Below are 20,901 nucleotides of genomic sequence, written 5' to 3' on the forward strand. Positions count from 1 at the left end.
AACGGAGCGAAACTACAGCACTTATGACCGAGAGTTGCTTGCCATATTCAGTGGCATACATCAGTTCCGCCATTTTGAGGGCATGCCGTTTACCATTTATACTGATTACAAGCCTTTAACGTTTACCTTCCAACAGTGACATGAGCGGAAGTCTCAACGGCAGATACAACTAGAATTTATTGGCCAATTCTCGACCGATATTCGACATATACAGGGCGCAGCCAATATCGTTGCCGATTGTCTCTCACGACCTGAAGTAGACGCTATCACAACACCCATTACCATTGACTATAACCTGCTATCTGAAGCTCAGACTACAGATGAGGGTCTTCAACAGACCCTGAACGAGCCTGCCAGTTCCTTACAACTTCAACGCATAGTTCTACCAGATAGCCAGCGACCTATTTATTGTTCAGTCCAAGATGTCGTATACGAGTTTATGTGCCAGCTGTGTTCCAAAGAGATGTTTTCCTGAAGTTCCACACGCAGTCCCACCCAGGGCATGCTGCTACATTACGAATGATTGCTGAACGTTTTGTGTGGCATAACATAAATCGCCAAGTCAAGCAGTGGCCACGAGAGTGCATCCAATGTCAACGTGCCAAAATTGGACGTCACACTATTACACCTGTGACACCTCTAGGAATGCCGGACGATCGATTCGCACACATACATATCGACATCGTGGGTCCACTTCCAGCAAATCAGAACTTTCGATACCTGCTCACAATCATCGACCGTTGCACGAGATGGCCAGAGGTCATACCTATCTCGGAGATTATAACCGAAGTTGCCGCGTAGAAGCTCCTTTTTGTTTCACCAGCTCAATGGATTGCTAGGTGTACAAAATATTAAAACCACTATTTTCGGTTCGGTTTCCACCGAACGCTCAATGCTGCTCTATTCCCTCTGGTCATGCTAAGCCTTCGAAACACTTTCAAACAAGACACTACATGTACAGCCTCCGAGTTAATGTATGGTGCCCCAGTGAGTCTCCCTGGACAGCTGCTTGTCCCTAGTGCTGCACCCGCCGAGCGTAGTTTTGTCCAACGACTACATGAGACCATGGGAGCATTGCGTCCTGTACCGACGAGTAACCACTCAGCCCGCACTGCCTTAGTCCATCCGGATCTACAGACTACGAGTCATGTGTTTGTGTGGACCGATAAAGTGAAGCTTCCTCTTACACCCCCCTATACCGGCCCGTTTAGAGTGTTAGAACGAAGTGATAAGTTTTTAACTGTGGATGTCCAAAATGTTCCTCAGCGAATTTCCATGAACCGACTCAAACCAGCATAAATATATTCCAGCGGCCCAACAGGTGCAGGAAAAACATGCTTATGCCAACCATCTGATGAGCAACACAGGTCAACATAGCCGTTCGAAACCAGCAGGTTCCTCACTGGAGGGGAGCCCTGTGGCAGATTGACAGTCAACCTCCAGCGACACATGAGTTGACTGTGTTACCGAAGTGAGGGAACGTCGACGGAGAAAAGGAGAGGAGAGCCAGCTGAGGTCTGTCAAAACACGATCACATCAAGAGGTAACAACGAAAAGAACTCTTACAGTTTTCTTACTTGTTTTTAGTATGTAGTTTATTGTTCATAAATCAATAAAACAGTTTAAAGTGTGCCCAGACTACCTTGTTTCCCGCAAACAGGACACAATATAGACGCATTAACCAAAGAATATAGACGCATATAGAAATAGAAGAATCTTTCACTGTCATTTTTTAGCGCCCGCAAGTTCGCAACGGTTGCGGCTCTCTTTACATATCTCTGGGTTACGGTTATATACAAAACAATCAGAAGTTGATCATGATTTTAGTTCCTTATTTGTACCACCAGGGAGCGGCCATGTCAGCGCTATTGCTGCTTCTAAAATAAGAAAGAGTGGGGCAACACATGCAACTTTTAGATAGATATTTTTATATGTAAATGTAAAAAATAAAATATTATTTTAAATTTTAATAAATGAATCTTTTTAGAAAAAATATTATGATCCAAATTTTGAATTTAAATATGTACAAATCTACAAATAATATAATTACAACTCTCTTCTAAACCTATAAATAAAATTAATGAAAAGTCAATCACCGGGAGAGAAAGCTCAAAAAACTGTAAGGTGTTTCGATCAAAAAACAATTCCTGATCTTGTTAGTAAGCTAGAATTGCTTTTTAGCACATGCACCAAAGAATTATTTTTGACAATTTGAATATTCGAAATTGTGAAATATACGTAATTTCGGCTAGGATCCACGCAGAGTTGTAAAGCCAGAATGATGATGATGAATTTTATTGATTAAATATTTCCAAAACTTCTGCAGATTTAGACATTATAAAATTTAATTATTTCTTTTTTGTTTTAAATATAATATAACATAAAATGTAAAACAGAACACTATTATTTCTGTAGAATATATTAAATTTGATACATTTCGCCTAATTATCATATTTCTTAGAAGAAAATAATTTTAAAATAACTATTTCTGTTTATTTTAAACATTTTTACTTTGTATTAATATGCTTTAGGATGCTTTTAAAATTTTATTATATTTATACCAAATGTACCTATGTACTTCCATTAAAGAGTATATTCGTAAGAATATAGATGACGAATTCATTCTTTGATATTTATTTTAAAACCTTATTTTGTCGGTAAACATCGTACAGAAGTGAAAATTTTGAAAAATATAGTTTCATTGAATACTTTTTTGAACAGGACAATTGTTCAATGAAATAATTTCGAAAATTGTCTAAAAATTTTAATAAAAAGTCCTAAGAAAATGAAATGTTTGGTTGAATATATTTTGAAAATGTTTTAAAATGTTTCGTAAATTTTTGGGCAGGAAAACAGTATAATAAAAAGTTACGTGACGGTTTTTCGTAGTGTTGGAACAAACCTATTTTTAATTCAAAGTTATAAAATTTTATTTACATGTAATAAAAAAAATAAATACTTTGAATATTGTAAATTTCATACCTTTTTAAGTTTTAAAAGTAAAACTTTAACAATTTAATATATTAAAAATAAAGATTTTATTGTGTAAAAAACAAAAAAAGACAGTTTGCAAATCACTGGCGATGGTTTAAGTTTATGTAGTCGACCTCTTAGGACGAGTTGTATAAAAGCTGGCTTAAAGTTGGTTTAGTTAAGCCGTGGCTATCTAATATTACTAAAATTAATAGTAAACTAGAATTAAAAAGTAAGTATTAAGTAATTAATCTAATTAAAAAGAAAAGTACAGCAATGATGATGAATTAATTAATAAACTAATTAATTTTTAAGTAATAGTAGATTTAAGTAAGTATTAAGTAATAAATCTAATTAAAAAGAAAGTCCAGTAATAATATTTATACAGAAATATATATAAAGAAATAGTAATAATTAGAAGTTAAAGTTAAAAGTAGTATTATTAAACTAGTGTTAAAGTTAATATTAAATTAAATCTGGATTAGTTATTAAGTAATAAGTAATTTAGTGGTTTAAAACCAACAATTATAGTATATAAATCTGGTAAGTAGAATACAAACGCGCAAAATTCGGCAAAATTGCCAAAATGTATGACATTAGTAGAGTATGGTACACTCAAACCAGACAGACACACTGCGCATGCGTCGAAATAGACCCAGACACAGCGTCGGTAAGCATTGGATCTGCATTACCGGCCAACGTGTAACTTTGCATGGTTCCGAACCTTTTAGTCATGACCGAAACCATTTCAATTCTTTTAATTATATTTTTTAACTGTTTAATATTTTAATTTCTGTTAACCATTTATTCTTACAATATTATTTTTAATTAATTAATTTTTTTTAAGTAAAGAAAAAGTCTTCCAGAGGTAGGATTTGAACCCGCATGAAATATTTACTAGGCCAGCATACTGCACGCGAAACCGCGAGCGATTAATGTTATGCGTTCAAAAGGGTATAATAATATAAATCCGGTTAAACTCCATTCGCTTAGCTCGGGCATATTTTGACAGATTCATTGTCGGAAACCTACAACACAACAATTCCTACTTCTCAGTATTAATAGCTCAAGTATCATACTATTGCAGACTTCTTTCTTTAAAAAAAGAAGAATTATTCCAAATAGTGGAAGTGTATACTAAACCCATAAAATATTTCCTGTATATTTAAAATATATTTGAGTTGTTACAATTTAACATATTTTAGTAAATATTTGTATTATTCGCGTTGTTTATTTTTAATATAGTTTTATTAAATTGTATTTAATATAGTTTTATTGCTTAATTCTTTTGTTAGTTCTATTTAGTTAATTAGTTATTTTGAATTTTATTATTATGGATAGTCAAAGTTTTCCATTTGTTCCATCAGCTAATGCGTTGGTAAGTTTTTCTTTAATAAATATGATAAAATGTTCTTTAAAATTTAATATTTTTGAATGAGTAAGGATGCTGTTCCTAAATTACAAGGTAATGAAACTGCACAGCGGTTTATTCAAAATGCCTATAATTTTTTTTTAATTATTTGCCGAATGAAAACCCTGTTGAGGTAAGTTGAGGTAACCCTGTTAAAATGTTACAAATGTTCTTAATATCAAAAACATTTCAGTTAACATCCAAATGTCTGAAGGTCTCAGAAAAAAGTGTGCGGAAATATAAAGATGGTCCTAATACAACCCTCACGTTAAAGAAGAAAAGTCGCAAAAGAAAATTAACGACTGACTTAAATCATAGTGTCAAAAATCAAATTCGCTTAGAAATTTATCGCATGTATGAAGAAAGTAAGTTTCTATTTTATATAAAAAATATATTTTACAAAAAAGTTAGGCAAATTTAGTTTATATCGTTAAGTTGCGCCAAATGTAGGCAACCAACTTAAAGTTTTTAAACTTTTTATTATTAATTAATTCTGCTAGAGTTAAGTATAATTTTGTTTTGTGTTGCTGATTGAACATATATTAATAAAAAAAAAAAAAATAATAATTACGTAAACTGTCAACTATCTGAATTTTGCATGTATTTTAGTGTGTTTGAGTATATAGTTGTTACGGCTTCGTATATTGACACTCTTTCCGAGAAAATTTACAACTCGGCAATATAAACTACCTAAAAATTAATAATTGTTTTAGAGTTGCCTCTTACAATATCTAGTCTGCTGAAGGTTTTAAGAGACAAATTTATTTATGAGGGAGGAAAAATAAGCCTCTTTCTGATCTTGAAAGAAATAGGATTCAAATACAAAATAGACAGGCCACAAAAACATTTCATGGAAGTTCCTCACGTAGTACAGATGAGGCATAATTTTTTAAGGATTTACCATGAAAATGACCAAAGGGGAGTTTACAAAAAGCCCTTAATTTTTATAGACGAAACATGGATATTTTCTTCTGGATCCGTTAGAAGATCTTGGCAGGATGGGACAAATAAAGGAATAAGAAAAAGAAGCGGTGATGGTGTGAGGTAAGTAAATAAATATGTTTTCTTATATAATTTATTAATTCTCTTAACTGACTAAAATGGGTTTTTTTTCTGTTCCAGGACTTTAGTTCCAAAACTAATAAAGTATATTTTTTACAGAAAGCATATTTTCATTACATGTAAAGAAATTTGTTTTTATTAGATCGAATTATTTGTGTTGTAGGTACATAGTTTTACATGCAGGCTCAGAGCATGGGTTTATAAACGGAGCAAGTTTAATTTTTAAATCGGGATCCAAAACGGGAGACTATCATGGAGAAATGGATGCTGATATTTTCGAGGGTTGGTTGGAGAAAGATCTTCTACCAAGATTGGAGGAACCATCAATGATCATCTTTGATAATGCTAGTTATCACAGTCGGCAAGTAAATAAATGGCCAACCCAATCTTGGAAAAAAGAAGAATTGGAAGGATGGCTTAGAAGTAAAGGCATTCTATTTCCACTGCATACTTCTAAGACAAATTTATTAAATATTATTAAAGCTCTTCCCAGATCTCCAAAACATTATGCTGTAGATAATTAACAAAGCTGGTCATGAAGTACTTCGTTTGCCTCCCTATCACTTTCACTTTAATGCTATTGAAATGGTGTGGAGTCAAACGAAACGGTTTTATGATCAGCACATATTGGGGAATAAAAATGTTTTAGAAGTTTGGGCAACAGCTATCAATAATGTAACTAGGGAGCAGTGGAAAAATTATGTTCGCCATACCCATAAAATAATTATAGAGAGTTACGAAAAAGAAAAGGTTGTTTTATCAACCAAAGTGCAGCCTTTGGTAATAGATATAGACGAGGAAACATCATCTGACGAAGATAAGGAAAATTTTGGGGATTAGTTTCATATGCTCTTCGAATAAAATCATTGACTTGTTTTATTTTTGAACATTCATGTTTTGACTAGAGGTTTTATTTTTCTTTATTTTTAAAATTATTGCAAAAATATGATTAAACCGGTGATAAATTATTTAACCTTACAACTAACAATATATAATAAAGCAAACAAACATAACTAATCCTTTTCATTAGATTGTTTCAAACTTTTTTTCTGACTTTCCTCTTAAGTCCAAATTCTAAATACCATTAATATTTATAACTTTGAATGTTCTTTAAATGTATATAGGCATGTAAATCCATATTAATTAGTATTATGGATTCGACTAAATCTCAGGTTACTAGAGCGAACATTTAAGTAAATTATTTTAAGCAGTTCAGGACAATGTCTAACCACTTAAAAGTTTATCTAAAATACCAGACCTGCATAAACTCACCTTTGCTTAAAACTTTTTATATGCGTTGATTCTAAATCACTATCGTCTGTATGTATCGTATTTAATTACATCAAAATATTTAAGAGCATTACTGTCAATAGTGTACTCTGAACTCACATTTTTATTTCATTTATAAAAAGTTATGTGGTTACATTTAGCTACATTCAGAAACAAGTTGTTTCACTCAATAGAATTCACAACACATTAAGAAAAAAATACACTAAATAAATTTTAAACATTTGCTAAGAAAAAAAGTCAAAATTTTTACATATATATCTTTTTAACGAACATGTTAAAAAGTAGTGATGAACAATAGCCACTGTGTGGTACACTAACATGAAAGCTTTTATTTTACTAACTTTTAAATTCAGTACATATCATACTCCATTATACTAGGCTAAACATATTGCTTACAATCTTGTATAATTGGTCAGTTGACTTAATTTTCAAAATTTGCTGTATCTTGTAACTAAAAAACGTAATTTGTTTATTTTTAACCAAGAAAAATGTATGTGCTATAAAACACCAATTTAAGTTTGCTGAGATATAACAATTTAAATTTGTTTTGGAGACAAATTTAAATTGGACCGAAAAATACTGTCATAATAGGCGAAACCAAATATTAGTAGATAGTAGAGTAGAGTAAATTTTTATTTGCATAAATTTTTCAACATAATTGAACAAATAACGTCACATTATTAATCACAAATTAATATATATATATATATATATATATATATATATATATATATATATATATATATATATATATATATATATATATATATATATATATATAGATAGATTAACATTACAAATTTAATATGCTGATCAGGGAGAAGGATAGGCTAGGCACTCCTCTACAAAATAAGCTCAATGTGTTAACTAGGTAGTATTTGTATTAGTTATTAATTGAATTTGTTTTCTTATCTTGAGGTGAAAATCTATTACTTATATTATAAGAGTAGTGTATACTGGCTCAGTGTAATTATATATATATATATATATATATATATATATATATATATATATATATATATATATATATATATATATATATACATATATATTTAAAATATATTCAATGGTTGAATAGCAGAGGTTTTATCGGTCAATAATTCGCAAATGAAAGTCGTCAACTACTTTATTGATTTATTCGAATATGTATCGCTTTTATTTTTAAAAGCATCATCAGTTCAAAAACCATTTGTAGGTTTTTTTAGATGTTACGAAAACTCTACAATAACTTAACATTAAAGATTAACAACTAAACAAGAGAAACGAAATAAAAAAAATACAAGAAAAACTGTAAGAACACTATTGTTCATTTAAATTTAACCGATGGCTTCATTTGAATGTTGGTTTAAGCTCTTTCGAGGGTCAAACCACACTGGTTGAAACCTCCAGTGTGGTTTGACCCTTGATTGAAACCTCCAGTATTTGGTTTTTTTGTTTTTTCTTTCTGTTCTATATGGATCAGTCAAAACACACCATTAAAAGATGTCACAAACAAAATTTTTACTATCATAACTAAATTTTAAAATGTATTTTGTCCATTATTTTATATGTTAAATTTTATATGTGTTATTAATGTTGAGTGTCATAGCTTTCTACAAATAATCTCAACGACTATGTCTTGAAGAAGGAATAAAACAATTCTAAAAGCTATACCAAAAGTCAAAAGAGTGTTTCTGTAAGATCCCGGCCAAACCTTCTGACTGCAGCCCTAATAAACTGTGTTGTTTGTTTATATCGCCAGTCAATAATATCCAGTATTTCTTATATATATATATATATATATATATATATATATATATATATATATATATATATATATATATATATGTTCATTCAGTAGAATCTTAATAAGAAAGATAGGTTACCTACTTTAATAATTTGCCAACAATGTAAGTAGACCATTGTTTCTTAGAAAACAATTTAGGAGTATACAATAAATAGGATTACCAAGTAATTTATCTCATGTTAACATATACTTGCTTGGTTGGAGCAGTGACTGACTTACAATATCAGAGTTAGGGAACCACTGTTATAAGAAAAAGCCGAAATATACTCCATATCATTAGGAATGGCTAACTTTGGGACCAGTAATGCGTGGCTAAAAAAGTTCAAAAGAAGACATGAACTTGCTTTTAAAAAAGTTTGAAGGGACAGTGCAGGAGTCAACATTGAAACCTACCTTTGAAATATGAAGCAAATGCCAAATCATGGATGACTTCTGTAATTGTTAAAAACTGGCTTATAAATATTGATAAGAAAATAGTCAAATAAAAATCTTGTAATTTGTTAATAATATATAGGTAAAAATAATTATCTATAAATTATTTACCTAATTATACTAAATAATTTAATAATTATTATAAATTCCACCAATAAAAGTAGTTAAAATCCAGTACAACATGAAAATTATAGCCTATGCCTATGTTTCAAGGTATCATTCAAAACTTTAAGGCATTATATCAAAAGGAAGTTACCAAGTAAATGTTGGATAATATGGAAGAAAAAAAGAATTCTACTATAGATGTATTGAAACCTATGGCAATGGTCAATAAAGCTTGGCAAAATGTAACTATGACTACTATAAAGAACTGTTATGTATACTGTGATTTTGCAATTGCCAACAGAAGAAACTGAAACCGAACATATTTCTATTTCACCTCCAGCATGAATTATAGTGGTATTTGAATCAGGAATATCATTTAAGGACTTTGTTAAGTGCAATAAAGGAGTTGCTGAAACATTATCTTCTGATGTCGAAATTATCCAGTTACAACGAAAATCAATAATGATTTAGATGACATAGAAGAATAATCCTACATAATATATTCTCTGGATTTACACAAAAAAAATGCAAGAAGAATGCTGAATTCTTTACGAAATTTTATAAAGCAAACCAGCAGCTCTGAAGAATTGTCTGCTCTATATACCTTATGAGTTTGTTAGAGAACAACTGAATTGTCAATGTAAATTACTGACTTTTTAATGCCATATTTCTCATTTTAAGGATGTTTTAAAAAAATGTTAATTTATAATAAATAACAATATGTTCTTTTTTAACTCAAAATTAGTATGAATCTCAACCTCTTTAAGTGGAATTAAAATATGACAACAAAAAATGGTGAAATCCATAAGTTGAAAACTCAATAACTTGAATTTTTTCCCTTAATGTTTGGCTTCCATAGGTTCTACTGTGTAACTAAAACGTAAGAATTATCCATTATATAAATAAATATGTAGTTTATATTGTTTTTGGTTTAGAAAATAAAACACAATAAATATTATTTGTAGTTATTAATTTATTTAAACACCTCAAAAATGTAGCAATACTTAGCAAAGGTTGGATGCACTACTAATATTTAAAACTAAATGCATACCTTTAACTTAAAGCAGTTAAAATATAATTAAGTATAAGTTGATGCATACAGACACCTGAACTTCACAGTGAATTGTTCGATATTTTTGGTTTTGTTTAAAGTTTTCAATTCCTCTTTGTCTTCTATCTTTCAAAAAATCCTCATGAAACCAGATGAATTTTCTGACAAGGGACTGCCATTGGGCACACCTTTTACTGTCATATATTTAGCTTGAATTCTTTGTTTAGTGTTAAATATTTCAGCCATGAGCCCAGACCCAGATAAAGGATGCTGTTACATGCTTAAAATCACCCTGTAAAGCCATACAATCATGATAACAAACTGAAAACAAAAGCATCACCATCTTCTTCATTAACAAGTAATGTGGATGCATATAATGTTAATGGAACTTTTTTATTCTGGGCATGTTTTACAATACTCCATTTGCTGTTAGATGCTGTTACGCTTAAGCTGCATAAAACTTATGGTTCATCTCCATAGAAAGATCTAAAATTAAATTTGACCATTTAGCACTTATAATTTACAAAACTAGTATCAATTTACAAACGATAATTCAAGACAAATAGTTATTGTGTATAAAACAGAAATAGTAATAACTAGTAAATAATTTAAATTAAATTTAAACTTGTTTATACTTAAATTGAGGTTTTTGTTGTTTGTTTAGGTTTATATGACTGCGGCCAGGACACTGAATCCATTCACCATACATGGAAGATTTTAACATCCTCTAATGCTAATGAGCAAAAATTACTATTGAACTAGGAATTTGCCTAGCATAAATGAGTCAAATTACTAATATTTGCTTTGCTATATCCTTTTAGCATATGGAAGTATACTTATTTTGTAAGATAATAAAACCACAGTTTATGTTAATGCCCTCCAATGAACTGTTAATCATTGATTCCATCCTAGTCACAACATTAAGGAACTTGCTGTGTACTATAATTATAGTTAACCTCACTTTGACCACAATATATACCCAAACCCAACTTTGACTGCTTAATTTTGTAGAATTTATTCCCACTAAATATTTTTATTCTGTACAATAAATAATTTTATGGGCATTTATGGGCACATTTGTTATCAATACATTATACAGTGTAAATAAATATTGATTGTCGGTCATTCGTAAAGTTCTATTTTAAGGCCGATTCACATTATAGCTCAGATCACGCTCCGCTCACGCTCAGCTCAAGGTTCGGTCAAGTATTCTTACACGCATCTTAAATGGTGCTATTCACAGTAAACACAACGCTCACGTTCCGTCCCGCTCTTTTGACCGCGGCGATTCTCCAGGAGAATAGTTTGATCGTGACTTGATCTGAGTGGAGTGGAGCGGCAGGGTAGTGGGTAGTGTGAATTAGTAACAGTCAGGTGAAGGTACGATTTTCGCAGCTCGATGGATGACGAACAGTTGATTGAATTGGTGGGCTGCTGTAAGGAATTGTACAACCAGGGAGATAGACTGTATTTTGATACGGTACATAAAATACGGTACAATAAAATTTATGTTTTGTCATTCGAAAGTACTGAAAAAATTTAGTTTCATCGTCATAGAGACCTTTATAAAGAGTAAAAAACTCCCCTTCTGTTTTCCTTGTTTTTAAAATATTGTGCACCCATATTCTTGGCTGTTTATTGGTTGACTGAAGCTCTTCTTCGTCCAAATATAAAGTAATGACAGCCAAATCACTGTTAGAAAAATCTTTAAACATGTTAAACAAATTTATATATGCAAAGAACTGTGCCTATTCTCTGATTCCCGCCAAATTGAATAGTATACCGAAATTCTTGATCGTGAGCGGAGCGTCACCTGAGCGCCTACTGTGAATAGTGTACACAATTCTTGATCGTGAGCGGAACTTGAGCGGAGCGTGACCTGAACGTCTAATGTGAATCGGCCTTTATTTTTATTTACGTTTGTTTACATTAATATTGACTAAGAGCACGTATGCTTGGTTGTATAGTAATTTCCAGCCACTTTTAGTCTGTCAAAAAGTAACTAACTTCGCAAAAAAATAATTACTAAATTCACTAGACAGTTCGGACTGGGAATAGCGAACAGAGTTTAGCAGCTGTGTAGGAATTTAAAACATTATTTACTCCTCGTTTTTATTGCTGACAAATTAAGTGACTAAGATGAATTATTATACTTAAGAGATAGAAAAAAAATAGCAGGTTAGGTTCTCGAAATAAATCAGTGCGGTAACAACTCATTTATATTTTTTTTTAATAAAAATTATCTATTATAAAAGAAAGTTATTAATTAGTACTAATAAACGAAAACTATCATTGACCCCGGCAATATTAATTGGATATATAATGGTAAACCACAGGATTTTAAATCGATAACTTACGTCCGGTTCCACCAACGTGATCTAAGTAAAATATTACCTAAGTTTTGCTTAGTCAAAAAAATTTCTTAGCTGTAATTTGCGTTCCACCATACAAGTTTTTACTTAACTTAACCAAGACAAAACTTAAGTTCTTAGAAATACCAACTTTGCAAAATTGTCAGAAATTCTTGACTCGCTATTAATACAGAAACAACAAAAAAGAAAAAAAAGAATATTTGTGTCATTTTTGATGCTCAGTGTGACCATATTTAGTAGAAAACTAACTTTTTTGGTAGATTTTTGACGTAAATTTACAATTTTTAGTAGGGAAGAAATCTTTGGTAGATTCTAGTAGTTTTTACTATAATTTCTACTTCTATTTCTATTCGGAAATCTACTGTTTAAATTTGTTATCACAAAAAATTTGATAGAATTTTTAATATGTTTGTATTAAAATTTATTTGATACTTCCCTGTATTGTTTAAAAATTAAATGCAAAGAATGAGAAATCCCGGAAATTCGTAATTGTAATTTGATACCTAAACCATAACAATTAACATCATTCGGTATCGGCACGTATTGGTAACCATAAATCATTCACCCACTCTTAAAATTTTATGTAAGTATGGTAAATATTATGACCTAAATTAAATTCTGATGTGAGCCGCCTTTGGTCCCATAAAATTTGAATTATGGATGTTTGGAATAATACCACCTAATTATTTAAGGTCTTTAACTTTTAAACATCGATTCAGCGATTGCCATACCAATAATCACTCTAAACAGTTTCATTTTTCATTCTTTCGTTAGTAAACTGTAAACAGTAAACATTATTCGTTAGTAGAAGGCAATAAGCATAAGAGGTGTTTGTTTTCAAAATTTTTAAATATAATCTATGAAAAGTATTTAAAATGAAAAGAAAATATGAACAATTGTACAGCACAGAATGAATCCTTTTTTATTTTGAAAAAGATTCCAAAGAAAATTATCAATATTCCTATTTTATTAGTAAAAAAAGTATGAAAAAATAAAATGGAAAATAAGTAATACACATTCACGACATCTATGATTTATAATACCAATTTAACATTTAAACCGCATATTTGTAATAGAAGGCGATACTATTGGTTCTCACGCATCGAGCTAAAAGACAAAAGAGGGAATCTAATCGTTATGAAAAGGCGACCAAAAAAGTGGCCTCTGATGGCGGCCATATCCGGAAATGCGAATGCGCCAAACTTAAATTTCATGACACTTCACAATAATCATACAGTGGTGTAGGGGTTTTAATTTATCTATTTATTTATTTTATATTAATATATCTATTTATTTAGGGGGTCTAATTTATCTAATATTACAAAGTTTTAAAATGTTTTTATAATGATTGTTTTAATTAGGAAAATATTTCATGTTTTATTATAAGGTAGCTATAACATTAGCTATAAAATATTTTTCAGAATGTGTCTTAGACGAGAATTATTGTTAATTTTAGCAAAAAATGATCTTGATAAAAAATTGCGATTGTAAAACACCTTAAAATCAAATAAAATTTAAATTTTTTAAACTCTGCTTTTTTTTTCGTGATATATAAACCTACCCATTAGAGTATTGAAGTTAACATCTAATAACAGATCCATAAACAATTTGAAATTAGTGAAAAAATTATCAAAAACAGAGCAAAAAATATAAAAGAATGGAGAAAACTTGTACAAAGATTCCTCCTCCTCAGTCCCAATCTCATTTGGGATGTGGTGACACCATCAGGTCTTTTTTGACAGTTTTTTTTTAGACAGTTTTTGCACGATTTCTCTCCATCCTTTCCTGTCCTGGGCTAGTTGTTCGGCTTCATGTAACCCTTGGTTAATCAGTATTTTTGTTTGATCTACCCAACGGCTTGGAGATCTTCCCCTAGGTCTCTTTCCTTCAACTCTACCCTCGACTATCAGTTTTCCATCGTACCTGTTCTTCTAGCAATGTGTCCAAAATACTGCAAATATCTTTGTTGTATTTGTTTAAGCAATCTATCCTTTACTTTATGTTGTTCTAATATCGATACGTTAGTGCGAAGATCAATCCAGGATATTCTCAACATGCGGCGGTATAGCCACATTTCAAAAGCGTCCAGTTTATTTTTATCCGCTTTCTTTAAGGTCTACGTTTCGGATGCATATGTAGCTATGGGAAAAATGAGCGCCCTTACCAGCCTTAGTTTTGTGTGTATTGTTATGCTAGTATTTTTCCAAATTGTTATCAGTTTCATCATAGCTGTTCGAGCAATAGTCAACCTTCTACGAATCTCTCTGTCACACCCTCCGTCATTTGTTATTAGGGACCCTAAGTACAAAGATTAGCTGGAGCATAATCAAGACAAAAGATGCACCAACCTAGCCAGTCAGCCATATTACATCACTAGCCTAGAAACGCAATAACACATAATACTCTAATAGGAGGAATGGTCTTATAGAGAAAAAAATAAGACATTGAATGTGTTACAAATAAAACAAAGTTTAATGTGCAAACGATTTATTTTAGAATATAAAGGAAATAAGCTTTATTGCCACTGAAAATTACAATTAGTACAATGTTATGGGAAAAGTTTACAAAAAGTTAAAAAAAATAACAATAACAATCAAAATTTACTAAAATTCCATAAATCGTCAATATCACAAAATAAAAGATATTAAAATATACAATCCATTGCAAAATTTAACTAAATTGCAAATTGCATAATACAACATTACCAACTAGTTTAAGAATAAGTTTAAGTTGCTGCATTTTATACCCAAATATAATAAAAAATACTTTGTTGCTTGTACCTAAACGTACTGTAATTTCTTAGTTAGTCGTTAAGAAACTCTTCCACTGATAGATAGGCTTTTGTCAATATATGGAACTTAAGGAAAGAAGTTGTAGATTTAAGTTGCAAAGATGGTTGTATAATTTTTTTGCCGAATATAATATAGATTTATTTACTAACTCAGTGGACGGGATCGGTAAATACACATCAAAGTTTGAATGTCTGGTGGAGTAGTCATGATTAGGTCTTGCTGGAAAAATATGTAGGTGTTTACGAATTAAGCAAACAGTTTCTAGAATATATAAAGAGGGAAGAGTTAAAATTCCGTGATTTTTTAAGTAGCTTCTGATGCGTTTTTCTACTGAAGCCAAAATATACCGTATTGGTCTTTTTTGTAATTTAAAAATAACATCAGATTGGGCAGCTGTACTAGAACCCCAAAAAAGAAGGCCATATCGAAGATGAGACTCAAACAGAGAAAAATATGTTATTTTGAAAGATGCGAAATTGATTTTTTTTTAAACAGATCTTTGGTTGTTAAGCATTCACGCTAGTTTCTTACTTAACAAATCGATATGAAGTGACGATTTAAGGCTGCTGTCTATAAAAATACCACAAAATTTTACAGAATCAATGATACTGATCTGACTGTATTAAGAAGCAAGGGTTGAAGAGCTCCTTTATAGGATAATGCTACTCTTATACACGTTAAAAGAGAGTAAATTAGAGTCAGACCAGGTTTTTATTTTAAGTGGATCAGAAGTTATAATTTCATGAAGAGTTGCAATATTAGAGTTTCTTCAGGTAATACTAATATCATTAGCAAAAAGAAAAATGTTTCCATCGATTTTTAAGTTAGTAATGTCATTTCTGGAGATAAGGAAAAGTAGAAGACCCAATACTGAACCTTATGGTACTCCACATGCGACGCTTTTGTGACTAGAGTCAATATCATTTGCTCTATGTAGTTGTTTCCTACTCTTCAAGTAAAATTGGAACCAATTCAAAGAAATACCTTGAATTCCGTAGAAATTTAGTTTTTTTTTATCAAAATGTCGTGATTTACACAATCAAAAGCTTTGGCATATTCACAAAAAACAATGGCAGTATTAAGATTATTGTTTAATGCTTAATAGACCTCACGTAGTACAGAAGACATAGCATCGCTGGTACATTTATTAGATAAAAAGCAGAACTGACTTTGTGATAAAATGCAGTTTTTAACGAGAAAGGACATAAGGCTTTCATAAGTCTGTCTGTTGAGAATGTAATACATTTATATTGTATATGCAGTATATATTGGTGTAAGTGTAAGTGGAACGCACCCATAGTATCATGGGTTGACATGACAGACAGTAATGTCAATGAAATGAGTATCATACATATCATGTAGTAGAACTAGAAGCATGGATATATATGTTAGTTACTTAGTTGAGTAGTATGTATGTTATAGCAAAGTTATAGCACAGTATAGACAACAACCAGTATTCCCACTCCGCTTTGGCGCGAAAGTTCGCGCATTTTACTTGCGCAGACAGCGACGCCATTTTCTCTGGACTCCGAAAAATTTGACGGCTCTCATTGGTCATTGGCCTTTGTCATAGATAAATAATATAGAGGCCATTGTATTTGTTTACTTTTTGTGTATTTATAGATACAAATAAACTTTATACATTTTTTATTTCGCAATTACGTTGTATAAGTACGTCGATATGTACAAAAATAAAAACAAAAAGCCTTGCCACACTTGTGCAGCTACAAAGTGTTGTAATAATTCTAGGAAAAGTATTGTTTTCTTTCCAAAAGATGTTAATAGGTGAGTGTTAAATTAGGATTAAAATTGTGTATTACAGATGTTAAGATGTTATATTATTTATTAACGTTTCATCGTGTATTAAAAAAATGTTTGTATTTAGGCAAAAATTTGGTTAATGGCATGTGGACGAGAAGATTTATTGAATAAGGCAGAACGTTTACATAGAAGTCATCGTCTTTATGGTACTCATTTCGACAATAAGATGTTTCTGAATGATATGAGAAATCGATTACAACCTTCTGCAGTTCTCACAAACTTTCCTTTAACAGAGGGCTCATCAACTTTTGATCATACTTATTCTGCAGTAGTCCAAAACATGTCTTCCAAGATGTCCTATTAATGAAGGTAAATAAAATAAATAATTAAGATGTAACACATATGTAAGCTTTCTCTTTTTCTTTTAGAAGTAGTGAAAAGTTCAGCTATGGATATAGAGAAAAATGTTAGTATTAAACATAAACCATCCACTATAACTGTACTTCAGGATATTACTATTACTCCTGGTAAAAACAACATATTCCATGGAGAACCTGAACATGTAACTACACTTCCAGTAACACCAAGTTCAACTCAAGTGTCACAACAATTATCAATAAATACTCCCCGAAAAAATGTATTATGAAGTACAGTTATACAATTAAGGAAGAAAAACCATTATTTAAAAAATAAACTTCAGAAGTTACAGTCTACAGAAAAGAAGTATATTGACAATTAAAAATTGAAATTTTATAACCTATTTGTGTGGATATTTAATAAAAAAATGTTTAAGAATTCCATAGTTGTGAAATATGTGGCATATACTCAAAAAGTGTAACCAATTTGTGAGATACTATTGTATATTCATATTTGGTGGTGATATGGAGACATATGGTAATCTAAAAATGCCTACTGGTGATTTTATTAACTTTATTAGTATACTTGACTGTCTCTTTCACAAGAATTTTGACATATTAGCTGTACAGCCGAATATTATTAAAACATATGTTTCTCTATTTAGTACAATAAATTTTAGCCACCCTTGTGAACAATTTCCACTAAAATATTGTAGAACTTTATTTAGCTGTGTACGTTTGTACTATTCATTAAAATTCATGAAGAGAAATTTGAAACTGAAAAACATGAAAATATAACCAAAAGAAAAAATAATAAATTGATTATTTGGAAACATCAATAAAGCATTATTTACTTATTTATAACAATATAAAAAGTCAAAATACTCTTTTTTTATTACAGTGATCAGATAATATCGATTAATAATTAATATACCTATTTAGGGGTTTTCTTCACATTATCTTATGTTTTTAGTGAGATGTAACTAAAATATCTGATCATATTCCATAAAAATGTATTGAGTATTACTTCTAATTAATTATATTGACATTAATCAAGATCAAGTAAACAACAATGTAAAATATCATTCAAAATCACATTTGAACAAAAGCAATTGTTTATAGAATAATCCATACTCCTAAATTCCTTTAGCTAATTTCTTTTCATATTCTTTTGGCATATTAATTGCAAAGCCGAATATTATTAAAATAAAATATTGTATAACTTTATTTAGCTGTGTATGTTTATAATATTCATTACAATTCATGAAGAGAAATTTCAAGACTGAAAAACATGAAAATATAACTAAAAGAAAAAATAATAAATTGATTATTTGGAAACATCAATAAAACATTATTTACTTGTTTATAACAATATAATAAGTCAAAATACTCTTTTTTATTACAATGAACAGATAATATCAATCAATAATTAATATACCCATTTAGGGGTTTTCTTCACATTATCTCATGTTTTTAGTGAGATATAACTAAAATATCTGATCATATTCCATAAAAATGTATTAGAGTGTTTCTTCTAATTAATTAATAATTAATTATATTGACATTAATCAAGATCAAGTAAACAAAAATGTAAAATATCATTCAAAATCACATTTGAACAAAAGCAATTAATTATAGAATAATCCATACTCCTAAATTGCTTTAGCTAATTTCTTTTCATATTCCTTCCCGTTCACTTCTTCAGAATTTACATTTCCATATATCTCATCGCAGAACTAATTATGGTTCAAATATAGGTATGATCTGACTTCTCATATAGCAAACCAGTGCTCATGAGATATAATTTGTTTAACTTCTGAAATTTTAAACTACAAAATGATACTTTGTAAACTTAATGTGTACTTGTTTTATACATGTATATTTGATTTTTATCTGTAATTGTATTTATCTACAATGTATTTTTGTCTAATTTTGAAAGTGGGTCTGTCACCTTTGTTATTATTAAATAAACAAATAAATGTAATATCTAATGCAACATGTAATAATAAATGAAGTTCATTTAAAAATTTATTTTTTATTTCCACAAATACATTCTTACCATTAACAGGATGATGCTACTTTTAGCACTTTGTACGATTCCGTTAGACGTCTAATGTACATCAACAAGGATTGTAAGAAAAGACTCAAAGAAAAATTGTGCTATGAAGTACAGTTATAAAATTATGGAAGGAAAACCATTATTTAAATAAAAAATTCAGAAAACATTCTGTACATTCTACAGAAAAGAAATGTGTCGATAATGTGACAATTGAAGACTACATGGCACTTACATCTAAATTTTGTCCTTCGTTAAATTTAGCTAATTTCATAAATGTTCAAATTTTACAGTCTAGAAAAAAGGCAAGAGGTAGAAGATTCAGTAATCAGTTTAAACAGGATGTCTCTTAATGTACTTCAAGGGGCCAAAAGTTTTACAAAAATGTTTTGTGTAGCAAATTTTGTTTACCCAGCCCTAATATATTATTTAAAAATAATATACCAGACAGCTACTCAAAAAGTGTAACTAATTTGTCGGCTAAAACTGTATATCAATATGTTAATGTATATAAAAATAGAACCAGTGACACATTTGGTAATCTAAAAATCCCTACTGGTGATTCTGCTGACTTTATAAGTAGGTATACTTGACATTCTCTTTCAAAAGAATTTTGACATATTAGCTGTAAAGCCGAATATTATTAAAACATGTTTCTCGACTTAGTACCATAACTTTTAGTCACCTTTTAAACAAAGTCCACTCTAATATTGTACAACTTTATTTAGCCGTGTACGTTTGTACTATTTATTAAAATTCAATAACAGAAATTTCCCTACTCAAAAATATGAAAACAAAACTAAAAGAAAAAATAATAAAATGATTATTTGGAAACATCAATAACACATTATTTAATCGTTTATATCGAAATAACAAGTCAAAATAGTCAAACATCATTACAATGAACAGGTAAGATCAATCACTAATCAATATACATATTTAGGAGTTTTGTTCACATCCTCTTGTGTTTTTAGTGAGATATAATTAAAATATATTAACTGATTTCAAACTCTGTATTTGAATTTTGAAATGAAACTTTGCATTTTATTCTACTTTATAACCATACAGCTTTAAAGCTTCGCATGATTCGCATATCCAAAAACGGTATGCTGTTATCAACCTCCAATTCACAAGTAAATTGCAGGTGAGGATCAACGCTATTGAAGACTGATAAGGTGCTTAAAATCTTATCAGGTGGTGTTGCTAGGATCAAGTCGTCGACATAACGCTTTACAAAGGGAACCTGGAAATCTAACTTACTGATACTCTCATTGATAAGGTCATCGAGTACGAAATTAACTAGAATGGGGGAAATGGACGATCCCATGGGAGTTCCAAAGATTTGGCGATAATATTTGTCATTAAATATTAGATAATTGGTGTCAAACGTCACGTCAGTTTTAATAATTCCGAGAATATTTCCCATGATACTGGACTGTGTGGTTGGATTTCAT

General features: G+C 30.2%; 1 protein-coding gene and 1 long non-coding RNA gene across 2 annotated transcripts; both read left to right on the forward strand.

The window, feature by feature from the left end:
• The first annotated feature begins 3,559 nt into the window (after nucleotides 1-3,559).
• On the forward strand, nucleotides 3,560-5,970 carry LOC140433840 (uncharacterized). Its single transcript, XM_072521816.1, has 4 exons — nucleotides 3,560-3,643; nucleotides 4,578-4,749; nucleotides 5,098-5,428; nucleotides 5,610-5,970. The coding sequence occupies exons 1-4, from the start codon at nucleotides 3,560-3,562 to the stop codon at nucleotides 5,968-5,970; spliced, it is 948 nt and encodes a 315-aa protein (XP_072377917.1).
• A 10,856-nt stretch (nucleotides 5,971-16,826) lies between these two features.
• Nucleotides 16,827-19,457, forward strand: LOC140451590 (uncharacterized). The gene is made up of 3 exons (XR_011952089.1): nucleotides 16,827-17,059; nucleotides 17,160-17,404; nucleotides 17,464-19,457. It is a non-coding gene; the product is annotated as an uncharacterized lncRNA (long non-coding RNA).
• The last annotated feature ends 1,444 nt before the right edge of the window (nucleotides 19,458-20,901 follow it).

Source organism: Diabrotica undecimpunctata, chromosome 1 (genome assembly GCF_040954645.1).
Source record: "Diabrotica undecimpunctata isolate CICGRU chromosome 1, icDiaUnde3, whole genome shotgun sequence".
NCBI classification, from domain to species: domain Eukaryota; kingdom Metazoa; phylum Arthropoda; class Insecta; order Coleoptera; family Chrysomelidae; genus Diabrotica; species Diabrotica undecimpunctata.